This window comes from Danio rerio, chromosome 14 (genome assembly GCF_052040795.2).
Source record: "Danio rerio strain M-AB ecotype USA chromosome 14, GRCz13ab, whole genome shotgun sequence".
Lineage (NCBI taxonomy): Eukaryota > Metazoa > Chordata > Actinopteri > Cypriniformes > Danionidae > Danio > Danio rerio.
Window position 1 is genome coordinate 3551696 of NC_141034.1, and position 20270 is coordinate 3571965.

Here is a 20270-nt window from a genome sequence, read left to right on the forward strand (position 1 = left end):
AAAGTGAACTTTTTACCTTCTCAAAGAACTCCTCGCCTGACAGTCCAGAAGCTTCTGTGGGAGCTAAAGACAGACACACATTTAAACACAATATTGTACAATACAATTTCATATATTATACAATATATATATATATATATATATATATATATATATATATATATATATATATATATATATATATATATATATATATATATATATTTAGCCCCACTGTTTATTCTCTTCAACAGTTTCTATTTAACGGAGAGCAGATTTTTTTCAACACATTTCTAATTATAATTGTATTAATAACTCATCTCTAATAACTGATTTATTTTATCTTTGCCATGATGACAGATAATAATATTTTACTAGATATTCTTCAAGACACTCCTATACAGCTTAAAGTGACATTTAAAGGTTTAACTAGGTTAATTAGGTTAACTAGGCAGGTTAAGGTAATTAGGCAAATCATTGTATAACAATGGTTTGTTCTGTTGAAAAAATATAGCTTAAAAGGGCTAATAATTCTGTCCTTAAAATAGTGTTTAGAAAAATTAAAAAAAAATTTATTTTAGCCAAAATAAAACAAATAAGACTTTCTCCAGAAGAAAAAATATTATCAGACATACTGTGAAAATTGCCCTGCTCTGTTAAACATCGTTTGTGAAATATTTGAAAAAGAATAAAATATTCTAAGGGGGGTTTATAATTCTGACTTCAACTGTATATATATATATATATATATATATATATATATATATATATATATATATATATATATATATATATATATATATATATATATATATATATATATATATATAAACATATAAACATACACATAGAGTTTTTGTATGTTTATGTTTTATGTCCATTGTTAAGAAATGAGGACTCTTGACTGCAAATCCAATATACCTTTGGGTATAAATAAAGTAACCTAACCTAACGTGTGTGTGTGTGTGTGTGTGTGTGTGTGTGTGTGTGTGTGTGTGTGTGTATGTGTGTGTGTGTGTGTTTGTGTGTGTGTGCGCGTGCGTGCATGCGCATGTGTGTGTGTACAACTTTCCCAGACAGATTGAAGCACAGATGAATAGATAGATGCTACACTGTGTGTTTTTGGATTATTGAAAAGTTTGTGTCTGTCTGAGAGTTCTCTAAGGAAAATCCACCACACAAACAACATCTAAAGATTTCACCAGTGTTCAAACATGTAACAGCAGTGTGTGTGTGTGTGTGTGTGAGGGGGTGGTAAAGTCAAACACATTTGGCCCAGAGTGACATTTACAGGGTTTGAGTGAACATCCCTCCTTTCTTTACTGCTCCTCATCACCACGGGTTACACTGCGCTGCAACCAGGAATGAGTGTGTGTGTGTGCGTGTGTGTGTGTTTGTGTGTACGTGTGTGTGTGTGCGCGAAATAAAAAGAGCCCAAAGTCACTTCTGAGAAACGGCATGAAGCAGGAAAGTTATGTTCGGGTAAACGACGCTGACGCAAAACTAATTCAGCTCCTGTGAAAGAAGCAAACAAACACACACACCACGGTAGAGCAGACACAATGAGCAGACACTAGAGCACACACACACACACAGACGAGACAAAACACACTCTAGAAAGAATCCTGAGTGTTTAAGTGCAGTGTTTCAGTCCTTAGATCATGTGTGTGTTGGCCTGCATGAGAAAACACTAGAGATTGATGGTAAACACTGCAGTGTTTGGAACTATTCTACAGTAAAGTATTTGAATGAATTTGTTGTGGTAATATAGTTATAGTAACACAACAACTGTAGTAAAATAATATAGTAATATAGTAAAAAATTTAAATAAACTAACCAATACACTATCATTTCGACATTTATTCATTCATTTTCTTTTTGGCTCAGTCCCTTTAACTATCTGGGTTCGCCACAACTGAATGAACTGCCAACTTATCCAGCATATGTTTTACACAGCGGAAGCTCTTCCGGCAGCAACCCAACACTGGGAAACACCCACACACTCTTGCACACACTCACATACACTACGGCCAATTTGGCTTATTCAGTTCATCTGTACCGCATGTGTTTGGACTGTGGGGAAAACCGGAGCACCCAGAGGAAACCCACGCCAACACCAGTAGAACATACACACTCCGCTCAGAAATGCCAACTGAACCAGCCGGGACTCGAACCAGTGACTTTCGCGCACCAGTGCACTGTCGCCTCGTAATTGTAGTTTGTTCATTATTAATATCAGTACTAGTAGTTGTAGTAGAGGGCGATAGGGTGGCGCAGTGGGTAGCACTGTCGCCTCACAGAAAGAAGGTCGCTGATTCGAGCCCCGGCTGAGTCAGTAGGCATTTCTGTGTGGAGTTTGCATGTTCTCCCTGTGTTTGCATGGGTGTCCTCTATTTTTTTGAAGAATCCTCCTTCCACCCCCCTTTACCAGGGGGAGCTCTCGAGAACTACCTGACATGCTCTCTTACATGCTCATTGACCAGGCGAGAGCCCTGGGCTGAATTATCTTCGAGCTCAGGGTTCTCTCCCGGGACAGCATGCCAAACCTCCAACTAATATCAGGCAATATCTAAGTGTGAACTCTTGAAATAATATTCTTTAAAGCATCTTGCGTGTTTGAACAGTGTCAGATAAGTTAAACTGTGCCTTACGCTTAACAGGTGTTGACATTTACAATAAAAGTCTATTCTATTCTATCCTATAGCACAGTTAGGCAGAATTTGCATTTAAATATCAGTTTCAAGAGTTCAAGAGTCCCCCCCCCCCCCCCCCCCTTCACAGGGCGAGGGGAAATTGAGCTCTGAACTTCCGGAGAGTAAGACATTAGAAAAAAGATTTAGGCTTATTTTATCTATAACATAGAGCACATTTGGACTGTGGGAGGAAACTGGGGAACCCGGGGGAAACCCACGCGGACATGAGGAGAACATGCAAACTCTGCACAGAAATACCAGATGGCCCAGCGAGGACCCGACGCCATTAGTATTCTTGCTGTGAGGCAACAGTGCTAGTCACTGGGCCACCGTGCCGCCCAGTCTGGATAAAGGTGGAAGAAGGGGAGGAAAGGGGTTTCTACCAGACGAAGATAGTTGTAGAAAGGAAATGAGGATATATACTTGCTGTTTCTCAATTCCAAGAACGCAAAGAACAGACTTGTGTCCTTGTGGAGACCGGTCTTGCCAGGTGTCCTCGGAAGAACGAACTCAGGAGACCGCAAGGGCAGAGAATGCGTCCTTTAAGAATTGAGATGCTGCGTTCTTCCTGATGGTCATGTGACCTTCACGCGTTTTAAATGGTCAATTATTTAAAGATTACAGCATTCATACAACGATTTATTGTTTCCCCCCTCTTCAAAATATATACTTTGCATAAAAACATTATAAATATACTCTGCACAATATAAATAAAACAAATTTTAATATGAATTTCAGCAAACAAACACCCTTAATGTGTTTATTCCTTTATTAAGATATCCATGTTAATGTTTACTTTCACCGTTTCATTTAGGGAAACTCCTGAGGTAAATAAGTGATATCTCTGAACTTTAATAATAAATCTAAATAAAATGCTGCGCTTCCCACCTCCAGTCGCAATGACTTCTGGGACTTCCAGAGCGAGTTCAGTGCTCAAGTCTGCATTGTTGCGTCCTCGATATCAAGATCACATCCGGGAAGTTTCACGCGTCCTCCGTACTTGCGGTCTTGAGTATTGGAACTGAACTTAGGCAGCTGATGATGACGTTGCACGAGAACACGAGGACGCAAGACTGCTGAAGAACGCATATTGAGAAACAGCCATAGTGACTTGGAATCCTTTGATTGGAAGATCATGATTAGCTAATGTGGGCCAGCTGGGTCAATCATGAATGAGCACGTGCTCCTCTCGAAATTAGTTTACAATTAAACTTCACTTAAAAATTGCAGACATTAGTCAATTCCTCCAGGACTTTGTGAGTACAATTATACTTGAGATTTTTGTGAAGTTTCACAGCAAAACCCAAGAAATGAAGCAAATAACGTCATAGATTTTGAGAAAAGCCATTTTAGGCTATATTTTTTTATCTATATTTTCAGGCAAAACCCCAGAGGAATCCACAGCAAGACTTGATAAAAAAAAATAGAAATACTTTTTATTCAGTTAAAATAAAAAATAGCCACAATTCATGACATTAAGCATTACATCGCTAATAAGGTCTGCATTTTTCAGATAGAGAAACTCTAACTGAAAGCTTAAAGTTATCTGTATATTTATTAAACTGTGAAAATCATGCTTTCCCAGTACAAGGTTGCAGCTGGAAGGGCATCCGCTGTGTAAAACATATGCTAGATACAACCCAAGCTCATTCTGGAAACGTAGCCCCGCGGACGTTTCTGGAGACCACGATTTACGTGGCTGGAGGTACGTAAAGGCCGCGTTTGTTTTTTGTCGAGCGAACGCTGCGGGGCGGTGTGGCGCCGCTTCGCCCCTCCTATTCGCGCTCGCCGGCCGACGGCTCGCCACCGAGTGGAGGGCTTTCCCGATGCAATCAGTTTGTCCGCTTAGCTCTCAACGTTGCGTCGGCGGAGCGGAGGCCCCAGAGGAGGAGCCGGAGCTGGCCGCGGTGGACGACGACCGGGATCGAATCCGGGGAACAGCAGGTTCCGGAAATCTGGTAAGACGAAAAATGGAATCCGAAAAATAAGGGCGAGAACGCGGCGGGATCCGAAAACGCGGTCGAAATTGAAGACGAGGGCTTTTGTTTTTTTTTGTTTTTTTTTCAATCCGGCGGCTTTTCGCGCGAGAACGTCGCACAGCGGCCTCTCGCGGATCCGCGAAAACAAAAAACGCTCGAATACATACCTCCCGGGACGTCCGCGGGGCTACGTTTCCACAATGAGCCCGGGTTGGCTAGATAAGTAGGTGGTTCATTCCGCTGTGGCGACTGCTAATAAATACAGGGACTAAGCCGAAGAAAAATGAACGAATGAACGAACGAAAATCATGCAAGCAGCCAACAGAACATTGCAACTACTCGCTACTATATACAATACCCTAGTAACCATGCAAAACACCCTAGAAACCACTCCGAAAATGTCAGAGAATACTCCAATCATCATAAGATCTGTGCAAATTCAAGAAACAATATTTTAATTTCCAATTTTAGGTGAAACATCTAAGCTAAACAATGTAAACTTCTCCATTGGGACTCTACAAGAGAAACAGTGATTGGTGTGAGCGCATGATCAACACAAACACACTGGCTTCTCTCTGACACACTCGATCTGTCAGTCGCTCTTCTCTCTGAGGGATCTGAATGTTAACTCCAGCTCGGCGTTGATGAATCGCAGAGCGCTCGACTCCAGAATCGTCCTGGACAGCTCATGATAACACACCATTAAACCTGTTCATCACAGCAGAGGCGGCACACAAACGCCCTCATCCATCTAACTCTCGTCACATCTCGCAGCTTTCAGAAGGACATTTGCTGGAAATCCTGACAGCTGGGTTTTTGAACGCCTTTCATACCGATGTGCGGAACGACACGCTGATTAATCAAGCTTCTGGGATAAATGCACAGGAAAGCTTAAAGGGATAGTTCACCCAAAACTTTAAATTAAGTCTGTCATCATTTACTCACCATTCAATTGTTTTAAACCACTTTGAGTTTTTTTTTTTTTTTTGGTTTGTTAAATACAAAAGAAGATATTTTGAAGAATGTTGGAACCCCCTGCAACCACCGACTTCCATAGTATTAGTTTGTCCTACTACAGATATCAGTGGTTATAGGTTTCTAACATTACATATACAACAGTTCTGTTTGGTTATCGAATCTGATTGGCTGACAGCTGTGCAATATTCCGCAATAACAGCACTCTTGCAGCCTCTTCACCCTTGTGTATTACTCCGCCCACATAGAGTGACAGCAGATCAATAAATTCACTACAGTTTGACAAATATTGCAGCTGTTGGACAACCTAATGTACTTTTGGCGCTTTTTTAGTCAAGAATGTAGTTGTTTAGATTGCAACCATGCAGTTTATTTATCAGGATAGTGCCTATTTTAAATATTTATAATTTTGGAGATTTAGCGCATCGGTGTCCATCAGCCTGTCATTGAGCAGAGCAAAGATGATTGACATTCCCCACACAAGATGGCGACAGATACCACATAATAAGTCCTCAACGGAGAAAAACACAGTGTTTTGTTTTTGTATTTCAAACTACAGCTGATCAAATCATTGTAAAACAGATAAGGCACAGTCTTAGTTGATCTCTCTCTCTTTTGCATGTTGTAGTGCTGTATTTATAGCATAGTAATCTACTAGTGTTTGCTTTGCTTTGGCTTAATTATTGTAATCTCCTGATTGCAACAGAGAAACACTGGAAAATCTCTGTAGACTGATGGCATTTCATGCTGTTCAGCTTTATAATCTTAAAATGCCAGCAAAATCAACTGTTCTGTCATCACTTTAGACATTACGCTAGAGAATCATTCAAATACTAGCTCTAAAGTGAAGTTGGTGAAGTAGTAACGGTTTCTGCTGTTCTGACGTCAGCTTCAGATGTTAATGAATGGCGGAAGAAAATAGTTCCTCATACTAATGGAATTTTTAAACTCTCCCTGTTTGATTTTCTTTTTTATATTCATAATTATGCCGTCGAACTGTTGTATAAAAACAAATAAGACTATACATACAGTTGGAGTCAGAATAATTAGCCCCCCTTTTTTTTCTTTATATTTCCCAAATGATGTTTAACAGAGCAAGGAAATTTTCACAGTATGTCTTATAATATTTTTCCTTCTGGAGAAAGTCTTATTTGTTTTATTTTGGCTAGAATAAAAGCAAGTTTTTATTTTTTTTAGAATTGTTAGCCCCTTTAAGCCAATTTGTTTCGATCGTCTACAGAACAAACCACTGTTATACAATAACTTAGCTAATTACCCCAACCTGCCTAGTTATTAACCTAGTTAAGCCTGTAAATGTCACTTTAAGCTGTATAGAAGTGTCTTGAAGAATATCTAGTCAAATATTATTCACTGTCATCATGACAAAAATAAAATAAATCAGTTATTAGAAATGAGTTATTAAAACTATTATGTTTTGAAACGTGTTGAAATGTGTTGAAAAAAAGCTTCTCTCTGCTAAACAGAAATTGGGAGAAAAAATAAACAGGGGGCCTAAAATTTAGGGGGGCTAATAATTCTGACTTTAACTATATATATATATATATATATATATATATATATATATATATATATATATATATATATATATATATATATATATATATATATATATATATATATATATATAAATTAATAAAAAATAAAAATAAATTAAAGCACAGATTAAAACAACGGAACTAAAATAAAAGCACTTTATGGTTATCACTGGATTCCTGAGCTCCACTGAAACAATATTGAGGTACAGAAATTCAATCATCAAATGTTAAATAACATGGTATAAAATAACTAAACAGGAGTAGTCTTTGTTAAAGTGCCAAAATGAAAAAGAAATATTGTGTCCAAATGGTTTAAATTAATTTTAAATCACTTGTCATCCTGCAATGTGATGACTGCAGATTGACACATTGCAATATCGATGCTGAAACAATATATTGTGCAGCCCTACCTCAAAATATGTTCAGTCAACCCAAAAATCCCCAAACTGTGTAAGAATAAGTGTAGGGTGAGTAAACGATGACAGCATTTTTCAGTTTTGGGTGACCTGCCCCTTTAAGAGATGAGTGTCATGGAAACATGCAAGAAAGCTCAATGGCAAATAATAAATACACGGCTGAAACTGCTACACTATAAGTGGTTGATGCGGATCCACATAACTCCAGTGGTATTGCATTAAAATAATGAAAACTTTCCAGACACCTGCATACGATGCAATGAGTTTAACGGTCAATATCATTGCATACAAGAGCATGTAAATCTTAGACATTTTTGGAAAGAAGTGAAAGGGATAGTAATAACTTTGTGTTATTATTCCACTGATTTTTCATTTCATTTACACCCTACGGAGATCGAGATTATAAAGACAGAATGTATATTTATAAATGTATGTATTCTTCAAGCTGAACGGATTATTTCTTAGGGTGTTGGCTGAAAGACATGGTTACAAACATGACAATAGAAAATCAAACATACTGTATATATTAAGAGCTAAATACAAGGTCTTTGAGAAACTTTGGGGACCTTTCAACTTGTTCCCAAAATGTGGTGGAGTCAGAAATGTGCACTCACCATACAGCATGATCTCCAGCTTCTTGCGGTCGATCCTAAATCTCTCCTCCACAGAGTCCGGGTCTGAAGGCTCCTGCTGCTGGGCTTCAGATGCTTCATCCTCCTCGTCCTCCTCGTCCTGGTTCAGTTCTGCTTGTGTTGTGTCGCAGGGCTCCGGTTCTGGAGACTCAGGCACTGTGCTGCTCGTCTCTGAGGCCGCCATAGCAAGACTGTGTGTGTCTGTGTCCGGCGGTGTGACCAAGGAAACAAGAAAAAGTGGGGTCCGAAAACACCCCCACCCTAAACACACACACACACACACATACAAAGAGAGAGAAAGAGAGACCTCAGAACAGGGCAATATACCATATCACACTTCACTAATAGAGAACATGAACAGAGGACAATCACATTGAGAACTCTTGTGAACTCTTAAGTGCTATCATTGTTTTTCTAAAGAAAAACCGGTAACACTTTATAATAACTACACACTATAAATCATTTATTAAGCATTAGTAAATAGTGAGTTCATTATCTGTTGAGCATTAACTCTACATTAATAAACGTTAGTAAGCAGTTTATAACTGCAGCTACAAATGCTCTATTCTTGACTTATAAGCAGCTATATAATGTGTTTAATGAGTGTACTTTTATACTTAGTTAATGATTTATTTTTCATTACTAAATTAAGTATCGCATTATTTACAAACCATTTGTATGTAAGAGTAGTTGAGGGTTTTTAGGATAATAAACTACTGAAATCAACGTTTATATGTCTTATTATTCATTTATGATTACTATGTATATTAATAAATGCTCTATTAACTCAACTTCATCTAGTTTTGTGACCTAATCTAAAGTGAGGACTATTTTTGCTTTATAAATCCCTTATAAATGACAATTAAAAGCTCAGTTAAATTCTAAACGGGAAAAATGACATTAGTCATACCTATTCATTTAAAGATACACAAATGAAACTGTACTTCAAATGAAAAATAAATCTTTGCAACCTGATCTAAAATAAAATCACTGTAGAGTTTAAACATTGCATCTTATTATAATCTTAAATTATTATATTGTTGCTGTTTTATCCAGTTTTATGTCATATTTTGACACTTCTGTTATTTGGCATTGTTTAAACTTTACAGTCATTTTACTTTTTAGAAAAGATTGCAAATATTATTGTTCATTCGATTCTTAGCCTTTAATAGTCATTTATAAGGGATTTATAAAGCATGAATAGTCCTCACTTTAGATTAGGTCACAAAACTGCATGAAGTTGAGTTAATAAACCATTTATTAACATACAAATTAACTATTAATATATGCCAGAATAATAAGACATATAAACATTGATTTTAATGGTTTATTAATCATTTACTAACTCATTTTGAATGATTCAAAAAACCCTCAACTACTGATAAATACAACTGGTTTGTAAATAATGCGATACTTAATTTAGTAATGAAAAAGAAATCATTAACTAAGTATGAAAATACAATTATTAAACACATTATATTGGTGCTTATAAGTCAAGAATAGAGCATTTGCAGTTATAAACTGCTTACTAACACTTATTAATGTACAGTTAATGCTTAACAAATAATGAATTCACTAGATACTAATGCTTAGTAAATGATTCTTAGTGTGTAGTTATTATAGTGTTACCGAAAAACCTTTTAAGAGTAAGGGTTTTTTACCCTTAGTTTTTTTCTAAATAGTTTAATATATAGCTCTAAAAATATGTAGCTTATAATATTGACCTTAAAATGGCTTTTAAAAAATTTAAACTGCTTTTATTTTAGACAAAATAAAACATATAAGTCTTTCTCCAGAAGATAAAATAATATAAGAAATACTGTAAAAAATTATTGATGATGATGTTTGTTATAAACAATGTATCTGTATGATTTTGTAAAAATTTATTTGCCTTCATAATCTTTAATCACATATCATAACCTTCTCTTTCTCAAAACCACTTTACTTCAGGTCACATGGAATGTCTTTAGGGTGGGGCCATAAGTATTTTAAGGCTGGGATTTCAGTCATGTAGGGCGGAGCTATCATTGCAGTCTCGTTTCTGCACTGCCTTTGCAAGAGGCAGTGGCTCGAACCAATATGATACGATTCGGTTTGTAAAATGCACATACAGTTAGGTCCATAAATATTTGGACATCGACACAATTCTAACATTTTTGGCTCTATCAGGGCCGGATTAACCAATGGACATTATGGCCACAGGCCCAGGCGCACATGGGGCCCCTGCAAAGGCAGAAAAATGCCTATTTTGGAGTGTCTATTTAGGCTAAGTGCAAATAGCGCACCTCGTTGGAATAAGCTGGTTAAGTGATTCCCGCCCATCACCATTTGATTGACAGAGACAACATAACTAAAGAGCTCGATAGTCAGCAGCATGAGTGGCGTAGCTCATAAAGCGCACGGAAACATATTATGACCCAATCGATCATGAACCCGGTTCAAATCCAGCGTCTGATGAACACGTTCATCTTTTTCCCCCACTACATATCAGATTTTGCCTACTCTTCATTACGAGGAGGACAAGTAGGAATCATTAATAATTGTGTGTATTATGGAGGACTCAGATTAAAACTGGATTGGAGAGGTGTTATAACCAAATCATATACATTATTTTAGTTCGGATTTAGTTTGTAGAAGTTATACATTAAAAATACCCTTAAATATAAATTTTTAGTACTGCTTCAGTGTATTTGAACAAGTATATTTAAAATCTATTCATTTTCACTAGTTGTATTAGTAATTTTTTTTCAAAGTGTGCTTTAAATGCTTTTAAAATAAGTTAAATCTTTGCAGACTATTAATATATGTACTGTATTTCATTTATTTAAAAAATGTGGGAAATACATTATAGATTAGTTTTATTAAAAAAAAATATATATATATATATAAATATATACAAATATATATATATATATATATATATATATATATATATATATATATATATATATATATATATATATATTAATCTTATTTTTTTTATTAACTATAGGGGACACTGTGCCCTGGGGCCTCTGAATTCTTAATCCGGGCCTGGGCTCTATACAACAACACAATCGATTTAAAATAAAACAAAATTTCAAGATGTGCTTTAACTGCAGACTGTCAGCTTTCATTTGAGAGAATTTACAAACAAATCAGATGAACGCTGTAGGAATTGCACCAGTTTGCATATGTGCCTCCTATTTGTTAAGGGTCCAAAAGTAATTGGACAGAAAAGTAATCATAAATCAAACTTTCACTTTCTAATACTTAGTTGCAAATCCTTTGCAGTCAACTACAGCCTGAAGTCTGGAACACAGACATCAACAGACACTGGGTTTCATCCCTGGTGGTGATCTACCAGGCCTTTACAGCAACTGCCTCCAGTTCCTGCTTGTTTCTGGAGTGTTTCCCATCAGTTTTGTCCTCAGCAAGTGAAATGCATGCTCAATCGGATTCAGATCAGGTGATTGACTTGGCCATTGCATAACATTCAACTTCTTTCCCTTTAAAAACTCTTTGGTTGCTTTTGCAGTGTGCTTTGAGTCATTCTCCATCTGCACTGTGAAGCGCCGTCCAATGAGTTCTAAAGCATTCGGCTTAATATGAGCAGAAAAAAATTGTCTGAGACGCTTCAGAATTCATCCTGCTGCTTTTGCCAGCAGTCACATCTTCAATAAATACAACAGAACCAGTTCCACTGACAGCCATACAAGCCCACGCCATGTCAATACTAATACAATGCTTCACTGCTTAGGATCATGAGCAGTTCCTTTCCTTCTCCATACTCTTCTCTTCCCATCACTCTGGTATAAGTTGATCTTGATCTCATCTTTCCGTGTTGTTCCAGCACTGTGAAGGCTTTTTTAGAATTCTAATCTGATGAAAGACACTCATAAAGGTTTTGAACAAGAGTGAGAACATGTTTTGGGGTTGCAGCTGGAACGGCATCCGCTGTGTAAAACATATTCTGGATAAGTTGGTGGTTCATTCCGCTGTGGCGAGCCCTGAGGAATAGAGACTAAGCCGAAGGAAAATGAGAAAAAGAATGAATGAAAATAAAGCAATTAAGTTATCCCCAAAAACCTAGGAATTGTGTTGATTTAGCTCATTTTAAATATTTTGAGCAAGCAAGCAAAAGTCATTTTGAGTGCTTATGATTTTTTTTTTATGATTACATGGTAAAAAAAATAATATCTGAAAGAGCCTAAACATTTCAGCAGAAACATTTCTGATTCTTCTAGAAATTTTTTTGTGACTATTTCCAAATGACAACATATTTTAGTAATTCTGCACATTCCTTTAGGACTGTCTGTAGGAATGTGCAGTTTGATGGTTCCTGTAACAGTGTGCAGTGTTTTCCTCTGCTTCAGGGGGAGGGGAGAGTCTGAGGAACAATACTGAACAATACCAGCACGGACCCTCCTTTAACAACCTCCTCCTCCTGCAAACACATTCATTTACAGTCAGTGCTTAATTTGTAAATGAATAATTTCGGAACAATGCCAGGAAATAAAAGTCACTGTGATCGACGTCCATCAGTTTCAGTTTTCCAGGAACATAACATCACTAAGCGGTGATAACGATAAAAAAAGACATTTCAGAACAGTCTATCATTATTTTTTTGCGGATAAAAAAACAAACAAACCGATATCCCCACCCACTCACTTCCCTAAACCCAACCACTAGTGTTTTAAAAAGCAATCCAGAAAAAAAACCTGATTTTGACCACATTCTCACCCTGTTATTTACTCGCTTATTTTATTTTCTGGCTTGTTTTTATCTTACCTGCTTCCTGGAACTGTTCTTCACCAGATTCAAACTCTGTCTTCGTGCTCCTCTCTGCGTCTCAAGTCCGCAGACGTATTGTACATGGTGAGCTACTGGACAAACTAGTAACATCGGGAAAACAGTCCATACAGAGGTAAGCGAGTCAACTAGTAAGCACGAAAAGAAATGGCGTCATACCACCCCATAGCGTTCGTTTTAAAGATGTGTCTCTGGCTACATAATTCGCGATCTCCAGAAATGTATATAAGGCTACATTTTCAGAATAAGCCTTTTTTGGAGTTTTGGATTATCTATGCTGTAGCACCATTTCAATTTAAAAATGCAAGAAAGAAAGAAAGAAAGAAAGAAAGAAATGTGTGCACAAACATTAGAAATTATGCTTTACAGGGATAAATAAAAAAAATAATTTTAATATATATATATATATATATATATATATATATATATATATATATATATATATATATATATATATACATATATGTATGTATATATATATATATATACATACATACATACAGACATACATATATATATATATATATATATACATATATATATATATATATATATATATATATATATATATATATATATATATATATATATATATATATATATATATATATATATATATTGGGGTCAACACGGTGGCTCATTGGCTCTGGTTTCCCCCACAGTCCAAAGACATGGGCTATAACTGTAGGTGAATTGAATAAACGAAATAGTGTATATTTCCATTGCCATAGTGTATGTGTCTGCAATGTTTCCAATAGTGACCAGAAAAGTATCAATCTGTGAACATCCCTAAATGCAACCAATAGTGTTTTCGAAAGTTCCGATTGACCCGTTCACCCCCTTCTCTAAACCTAACTGACAGTTTTAAAAAGCAATCCAGAAAAAGAAAAACCCTCGCCTGATTTTTACCACGTTACCACATTCTCACCCTGTTATTTTTCTTAATTTAATATTTTTCTAATTTTGCTTTTTCTTTTCTTGTTTTTGTCTTACCTGCTTTCCGAAATCTTTCTTGATCAGAATCGAACACTGTCATCGTGGTCAACTTCTCTCTGTGTTCCAAGTCTGCCAACTTATGTTGAGTCACTGGACAAACTGGTAACAGAGGAAAAGTCGTCCATATGGAAGTAAGCAGTCAGCTGGTAAGTGCAAAAAGGAACTGCGTCATATCGCCCCGTAGCATTCGTTTTAAAGATACGTACCTCTGGCTACATAATACATGATCTCAAGAAATGTATCTAGGGCTACAGTTTCAGAATGAGCCTATTTTGGAATTTTGGAAAAAAAAAACAGAAAGAAAGAAAGAAAGAAAGAAAGAAAGATAAAGAAATGTGTGCACAAATATTAGAAATTATGCTTTACAGGGTTACATTTTTGTTGAATTATGTGATTTTTTACACTAAAGATGAGCAAAAGAAACTATTTCCCTGCGGTTGGAACTTGTAATAAAAAATCTAATGATGCCTGACATCTGTTTTCCAGTCTGTCCATCTGTCCTTCAACATTCTCCTCAGCTCCGCTCAATCTCTCTTCTGCTCAACAATTCAATCCACATAAGAGCTGCGTGTCCTTCAAACTTTCTCAACTTCTTCAAACTTTCCTTAAAGGCTGACAAACCTAAATTTACATTTTTTTCTCAGCAAATTCTTCTCTAGTTTTAAAATAATGCTTGTGCATTGATGCTTTGAGATTATAAACAGATACAGAATTTGAAATATATATATATATATATATATATATATATATATATATATATATATATATATATATATATATATATATATATATATATATATATATTAAAAATTGGGGGCAACGTGGTGGCTCAATGTCTCCGGTTTCCCCCACAGTCCAAAGACATGCGCTATACTGCAGGTGAGTTATATAAACTAAATTGTCCATAGTGTATGTTTCTGGGATTTTTCCAATACGGACATGAAAAATATCAATCTGTAAACATGTTTTGCATGTTAAATGAGAAAAATAAACATGCCTTATGGATGTTATGGATGTGACCAAAAAAGTTATACAACATACTTAAAAAATTCTGTGAATTAAACTGCACAACCTAAAAGAAATAATGCTAATCAAAATGATATGAGTTTGCTCACTGTAGAACAAACGTGATTGATTTTATCTTATTTAAGATTTTTGCATTTATTTTATTATCTCTTCATTATGGATTATTTAAAGTTGATTTCAGGAGACCAACAAGAAAGCTTTAAAAACTGTCAAAACATGCTCTGTTTTAATATCTTTGCATAAGTAATCTTAAATTAACCCCTGTAATTGCAAAAACCTTTAATGCTTTATATTTCTCTTATGGTGTTATTATTTCCATTGTTCCATGTACTTTACGTTTTGTCAATGTCACTTAGTGATTGATATTGTATTTTATGTTTGATGTATTGCTATGTATATTCCTGGATTCAGCAATAAAATTTAATAAAAACAATAATATTAAAGAATTAAATTCTGATAGCCTGTAATATCATATATTTTTAAAGCAGTATAGCATGTTTTCAAATGATATAAATGTATATGACAGTTAACAGCATCACATCAACTTACCAAGGGAAAGAGCAGCATTTGTTTTCATTCCTAAACTGTGTATAATGTTAGTAACTCACTGTAATGTAATCTGAGCTGAAGACAGCAAACATGATCCAAACTCAACTAAAAAAGAACAACGTTTGAAACGTGGAGCAAGTTAGTACATTTTGATGGAGGAAAAGTAATATTAATCCACTCACTATAATTCCACCGGTAGACCAACAGGAACTTCAAAAAAGTGTAAGAAAAAATGGCTGCCAATGTCAACAACATCATCTCACTATAACGTCATCTACCGCCTCAAATTTTCGCGCTTTTTAACGTAAGAAGTTTCTGATTGGATGTCAATACTTACACGTTCAAAAAACAAAACAAAACATAATTTCAACATTAAAGTCGTGTTTCCAAACATATTGTTCTGTCTCGGTATCTATACCAACATAATTAGGACAATTAATCCTGTTCATTGCAATTTATAGTCGAGAAACGAGTTTTCTTCACTGCAGAGGTTGTCAAATAAAGGTTCATGACAAAAAAGCTTCTGGCGCCATCGTGTGGATTGACATATCTACTACATCATGTGTATATCAATATTATCTGAAATATAAACGAGCAGTTTTTTTTTAACTAGCGCAGAACTTCCAGAAATCCACTTAATAACTCTTATATTAAAACTCACATTAATAACCTGAAACTCCCTTGAGCGTTTCAACCCAAAACACAATATGAATGTAATTAAACTCATAAAGAACGAGGAAGTGTGTAGCCATAGCAACAACGTTTGAAGCTTCTCTCTCTCTCTCTCTCTCTCTCACAAACACACACACACACACACACACACAGACACACACACACACACACACACACACACACACACACACACACACACACACACACAACCACAAATCTCCAGCATTAGTAACGGAGTGATTTATTCCTCATCTGCATCTGTTTGATCAGGTCAGACATCAAACAAAGAAGAAATCAGGAAAATTAATTCATGAATCATGTAGTGTGAGGCCTTTCAATCTACTTACACATGTTCATAATTACCATATTAACAACCAGACATTTTGGCAATACAAAGTTTGTTGTGCATTATCGTAGCAATACAGTAATAAACATGACTGTATCTGATAGCTGATTTTCCTGTGGAAGACAAGTCAGTGATTTCCCCCTTCATCATCTGGCCAATAGTAAATTACAATTTCACTTTCATGCATGACAGAAATCCACACCGGTTCTACAGAACAGATGGCAGCTGACCTTTATGTGGAAAACCAACTTAATAAATACATTACAAAAAGGCAGAAAACAGCGAAATGTTATTATGCGATGCATGAAAGCCTGAAAAGGTGCATTTGTGAAGAACTGCAGCACAAATCTCACATAACTTCAGAAAACAGACTTAAAGGTGCAGTAGGTGACCTGCCGAAATGCTAACCGTTAGCATAATAGCTTTGAATACACAGTTCCTCCCCTGCAGTCCAAAGCCATGCCTACTGATATCATGAATAGAAAATAAAGATGACTCAACAGCATGTCATTCACCAGAAAATTTGATAGTCCTTTATAATACTACAATTTTGAATGAAAAACTTTATCATATTTAGCACGTTTTCAGTTGTGTAGCAAGCAAAACGTGTCATAATGTCCAATATATTTCATGCATGCAAGAATTGCTGGTCTCACTCTCTCACGCACTTTGTCAAAACCGACTATGCTTAGTGTTTGGCCAGCTTAGCCATACTTGCATGCTATTTCAGAGCGAATATTTCAGAGTAGCATGGCAAACAATATAGGGAGTGCATCACAGGTTGTCATTGTTCAAAAATTAACCAATGTGAATGTAAAAGCAATTTCACCTCAGTAAAGTAGGCCAGGCAGAATAGCGCTCTTTACTGATGTTTTGTTGTTAATCTAAATGAAATCTACATTATCAATTATGTAAAAGGACCTTATGAAAGTGAAAATAGTCACATCAATCATTCGCCGGAAGATTTCAGGGGCTGAACAACACTTCTGTGCATATAACCCATTCATAACAACACAATCTACATCAGCTCTGCGTGACTAATATGGTTTTATAACAGAACATTACCTGTCTAACAGAAATACTTCAGCCATGGTGTCGTCTTTCCTCCAGTGTGCAAAACTATCTCCAATATTGATTGAGGATTTAAAAAAGTTTTGATTAAGGATTTGTTTTTGACCGCTGTCACTGTCTTGGCGGATCTGTCTGCTTGAACAGGGGTGCGCAGATCTACACATTTGTTTGACACACATTTTGGGCTACTTATCAGAATTTTAATTGGACAAACATTTCTTTTAGTTTTATGCCTCACTCAGAATATAAAATTACATATAAATACATTTAGATCATTTACTTTAATCATTACTATTGGAATGTGAAGAGACTTTCAACCAGCACAACAACAAATGCTTCTGAAGACAATCACCTACTGCACCTTTGGTAACACTTTACAATAAGGTTCATTAGTTAATGCATTTACTAACATTGACTAATCATGAAAAACACATGTACAGCATTTATTAATCATAATTGAACATTTACTAATGCATTATTAACATTCAAGTCCATGCTTGTTAACATTAATGCACCATGAGTTATCATGAACTAACAATGAACTACTGTCTTTTCATTAACTAACGTTAACCAACATGAACAAATACAGTAGTAGATGTATTGTCCATTATTTGTTCATGTTAGTAAATGCATTAATTAACATTAACTAATGAACCTTATTGTAAAGTGTGACCGCACCTTTAATACAACATCACTGAAGCCATACAGGTTCGTTTTCAGGTGAAATACTGCTTTAATAAACATCTTCCCTAAAAAAATCCCCACACTTGTGTTTCAAAAATAATGAGAAAATAAACCAACACAGATCTCATGAAAACAGGATGCTTTAACACTTAATCATCACTTTAAATCGTAAATTAATATTATAAAAGCCTCGGTACAGTAGAAAAGAGTCTGTACTAGTGTAAACACTAAAGATTTCTGTATTGTTAGCTTGTGAGCTGCAACTTTTAAGAGATCATTTAGCTAAAAACAATAATTTACTCACATTTATAATCGTATTGTGTAAACCTGCATCTGACACATTGAAAGCGAAACAAAGCACTATTTCAATCAGAATTAAATTACATTTCAATCAGTTTGTCTCTCAAAGCATCACAGAAGGCCTGGAATAAAGGATATGTTCAACATCGGCTCATTCTGAAAACGTAGCCCTATATATATTTCTGGAGATCGCAAATTATGTAGCCAGAAATACGTATGGCTGCATTTCATCTTTAAAACGAATGCTACGGGGTGGTATAACATCATTTCGCGCTTACTAGTTGACCGCTTACCTCCATATTAAGACGATGGGGTTTGAGTCTGGCAAAGAACGGTTCCAGAAAGCAGGTAAGATAAAAAAACAAAAGCCAAAAAAATAAAATAATCAAGTAAATAGCAGGGTGAGAATGTGGTAAAATCTGAAAATGTGGTAAAAATCAAGCGAGGGCTTTTCTTTTTCTGGATGCTTTTGAAAACACTGTTGGTTGGGTTTAGGGAAGGAGGAGAGTGGGTCAGTCCACCAGTCAGTCAGTCAAACCGTTAGTCAACAGCGGCCTCTGGTGGATTTACGTGAGAACAGCAGGCATGAATGGCACTTGCCAGAGAAATTTAAGATCTCAAAAAGTGTACACAGCGGCCCTGGTGGATTCACGAAAACAAAAACTGCAAAAGACATACCTCCTGGGACGTATTTGGCGCTCTCCAGAAATGTATACAGGACTACGTTTTCAGAATGAGCCAGGGTTGGATACGTTGATTGTATTTTTAATGAATTCTTGGAGCTCGACAAAGAAAGTCCTTCAGTTTACGATGAAATGTAAAAAAACGTAGGAATAAGGCAGCTGTGAAAAAAAAATGCAGATGTCCATAGCAGACCTTTATAAAATCAAAGACGGTCTGTATCAAATTCAGTTTGATTTAAAAGGTCTTTCATTTAAGTTTGGAGTGTCACAATCACTCGTGTCTTCATCACAGCAGGACGATCTTCAAGTTCATATTCTGATCCAGCGTCTATAGAAAACAGAATCTGCTCATAAATACTGGCCTTTAAATACGTACAGAATTGTACTAGCAAGTTAAAGACCACCGTCATGACAGACTCTGTTATCTAGTGTGGAGAAGCTCCTGTCTGAGCCAGCCGGGCACCGTCTGACCCATTTTATACAGCAGTTTCGACAGCTCAATATTGCCATCGCTGTAGTAGTTCCTCAAAAACACCTGAGACTGACAGAGACACAGACAGTCAATGAGAATGTTCACAGTTGTCACGATTATTCTACATTCATTAATTTCCAAAACACTACTGTGTTGTACCTGTGTGTCCATGTCTGGATACCTCTGTCTTTTACTCCTCCCTAAACACTTGGTCTTTCCTCCATCCAGCAGCTGACACCAAAAGCCTTTCTTTGGGTTAAACCTACAAAAGATTTAGTTAATTAAAAAAACAGGACACATATACTGTATGAAATGTAAGGAGGACATTAATACATCCCATATTCTTTCATTCATTCATTTTCTTTTCGGCTTAGTCCCTTTATTAATCTGGGGTCGCCACAACGGAATGAACCGCCAACTTATCCAGCATATTTTTTATGCAGTGGATGC

The 20270-nt window shown here is 36.0% G+C and overlaps 2 protein-coding genes across 5 annotated transcripts in view; both read right to left on the reverse strand.

The window, feature by feature from the left end:
* The window catches only part of bicc2 (bicaudal C homolog 2), a 44055-nt gene extending 35615 nt beyond the window's left edge, over window positions 1–8440 (reverse strand). The window contains 2 exon segments of the mRNA NM_203420.1: window positions 17–63; window positions 8213–8440. Coding sequence (NP_981965.1) covers window positions 17–63; window positions 8213–8414 — 249 coding nt within the window. The 5' untranslated portion in view covers window positions 8415–8440.
* An 8049-nt stretch (window positions 8441–16489) lies between these two features.
* The window catches only part of ndst1a (N-deacetylase/N-sulfotransferase (heparan glucosaminyl) 1a), a 45573-nt gene continuing 41792 nt past the window's right edge, over window positions 16490–20270 (reverse strand). The window contains exons 15-18 of one of the 4 annotated variants that reach the window (XR_015506588.1): window positions 19980–20082; window positions 19766–19889; window positions 18360–19676; window positions 16490–18053 (exon numbers count right to left, since the gene is read on the reverse strand). Coding sequence is in view for 2 of the 4 variants with exons in the window: in XM_087280009.1 (XP_087136135.1) it covers window positions 19770–19889; window positions 19980–20082 (223 nt within the window). In the remaining 2 variants the exon portion in view is untranslated. Of the gene's footprint in view, window positions 19890–19979; window positions 20083–20270 lie in introns of all 4 variants that reach the window. The other 3 variants (XR_015506587.1, XM_087280009.1, NM_001324499.2) reach the window with 3 other exon arrangements.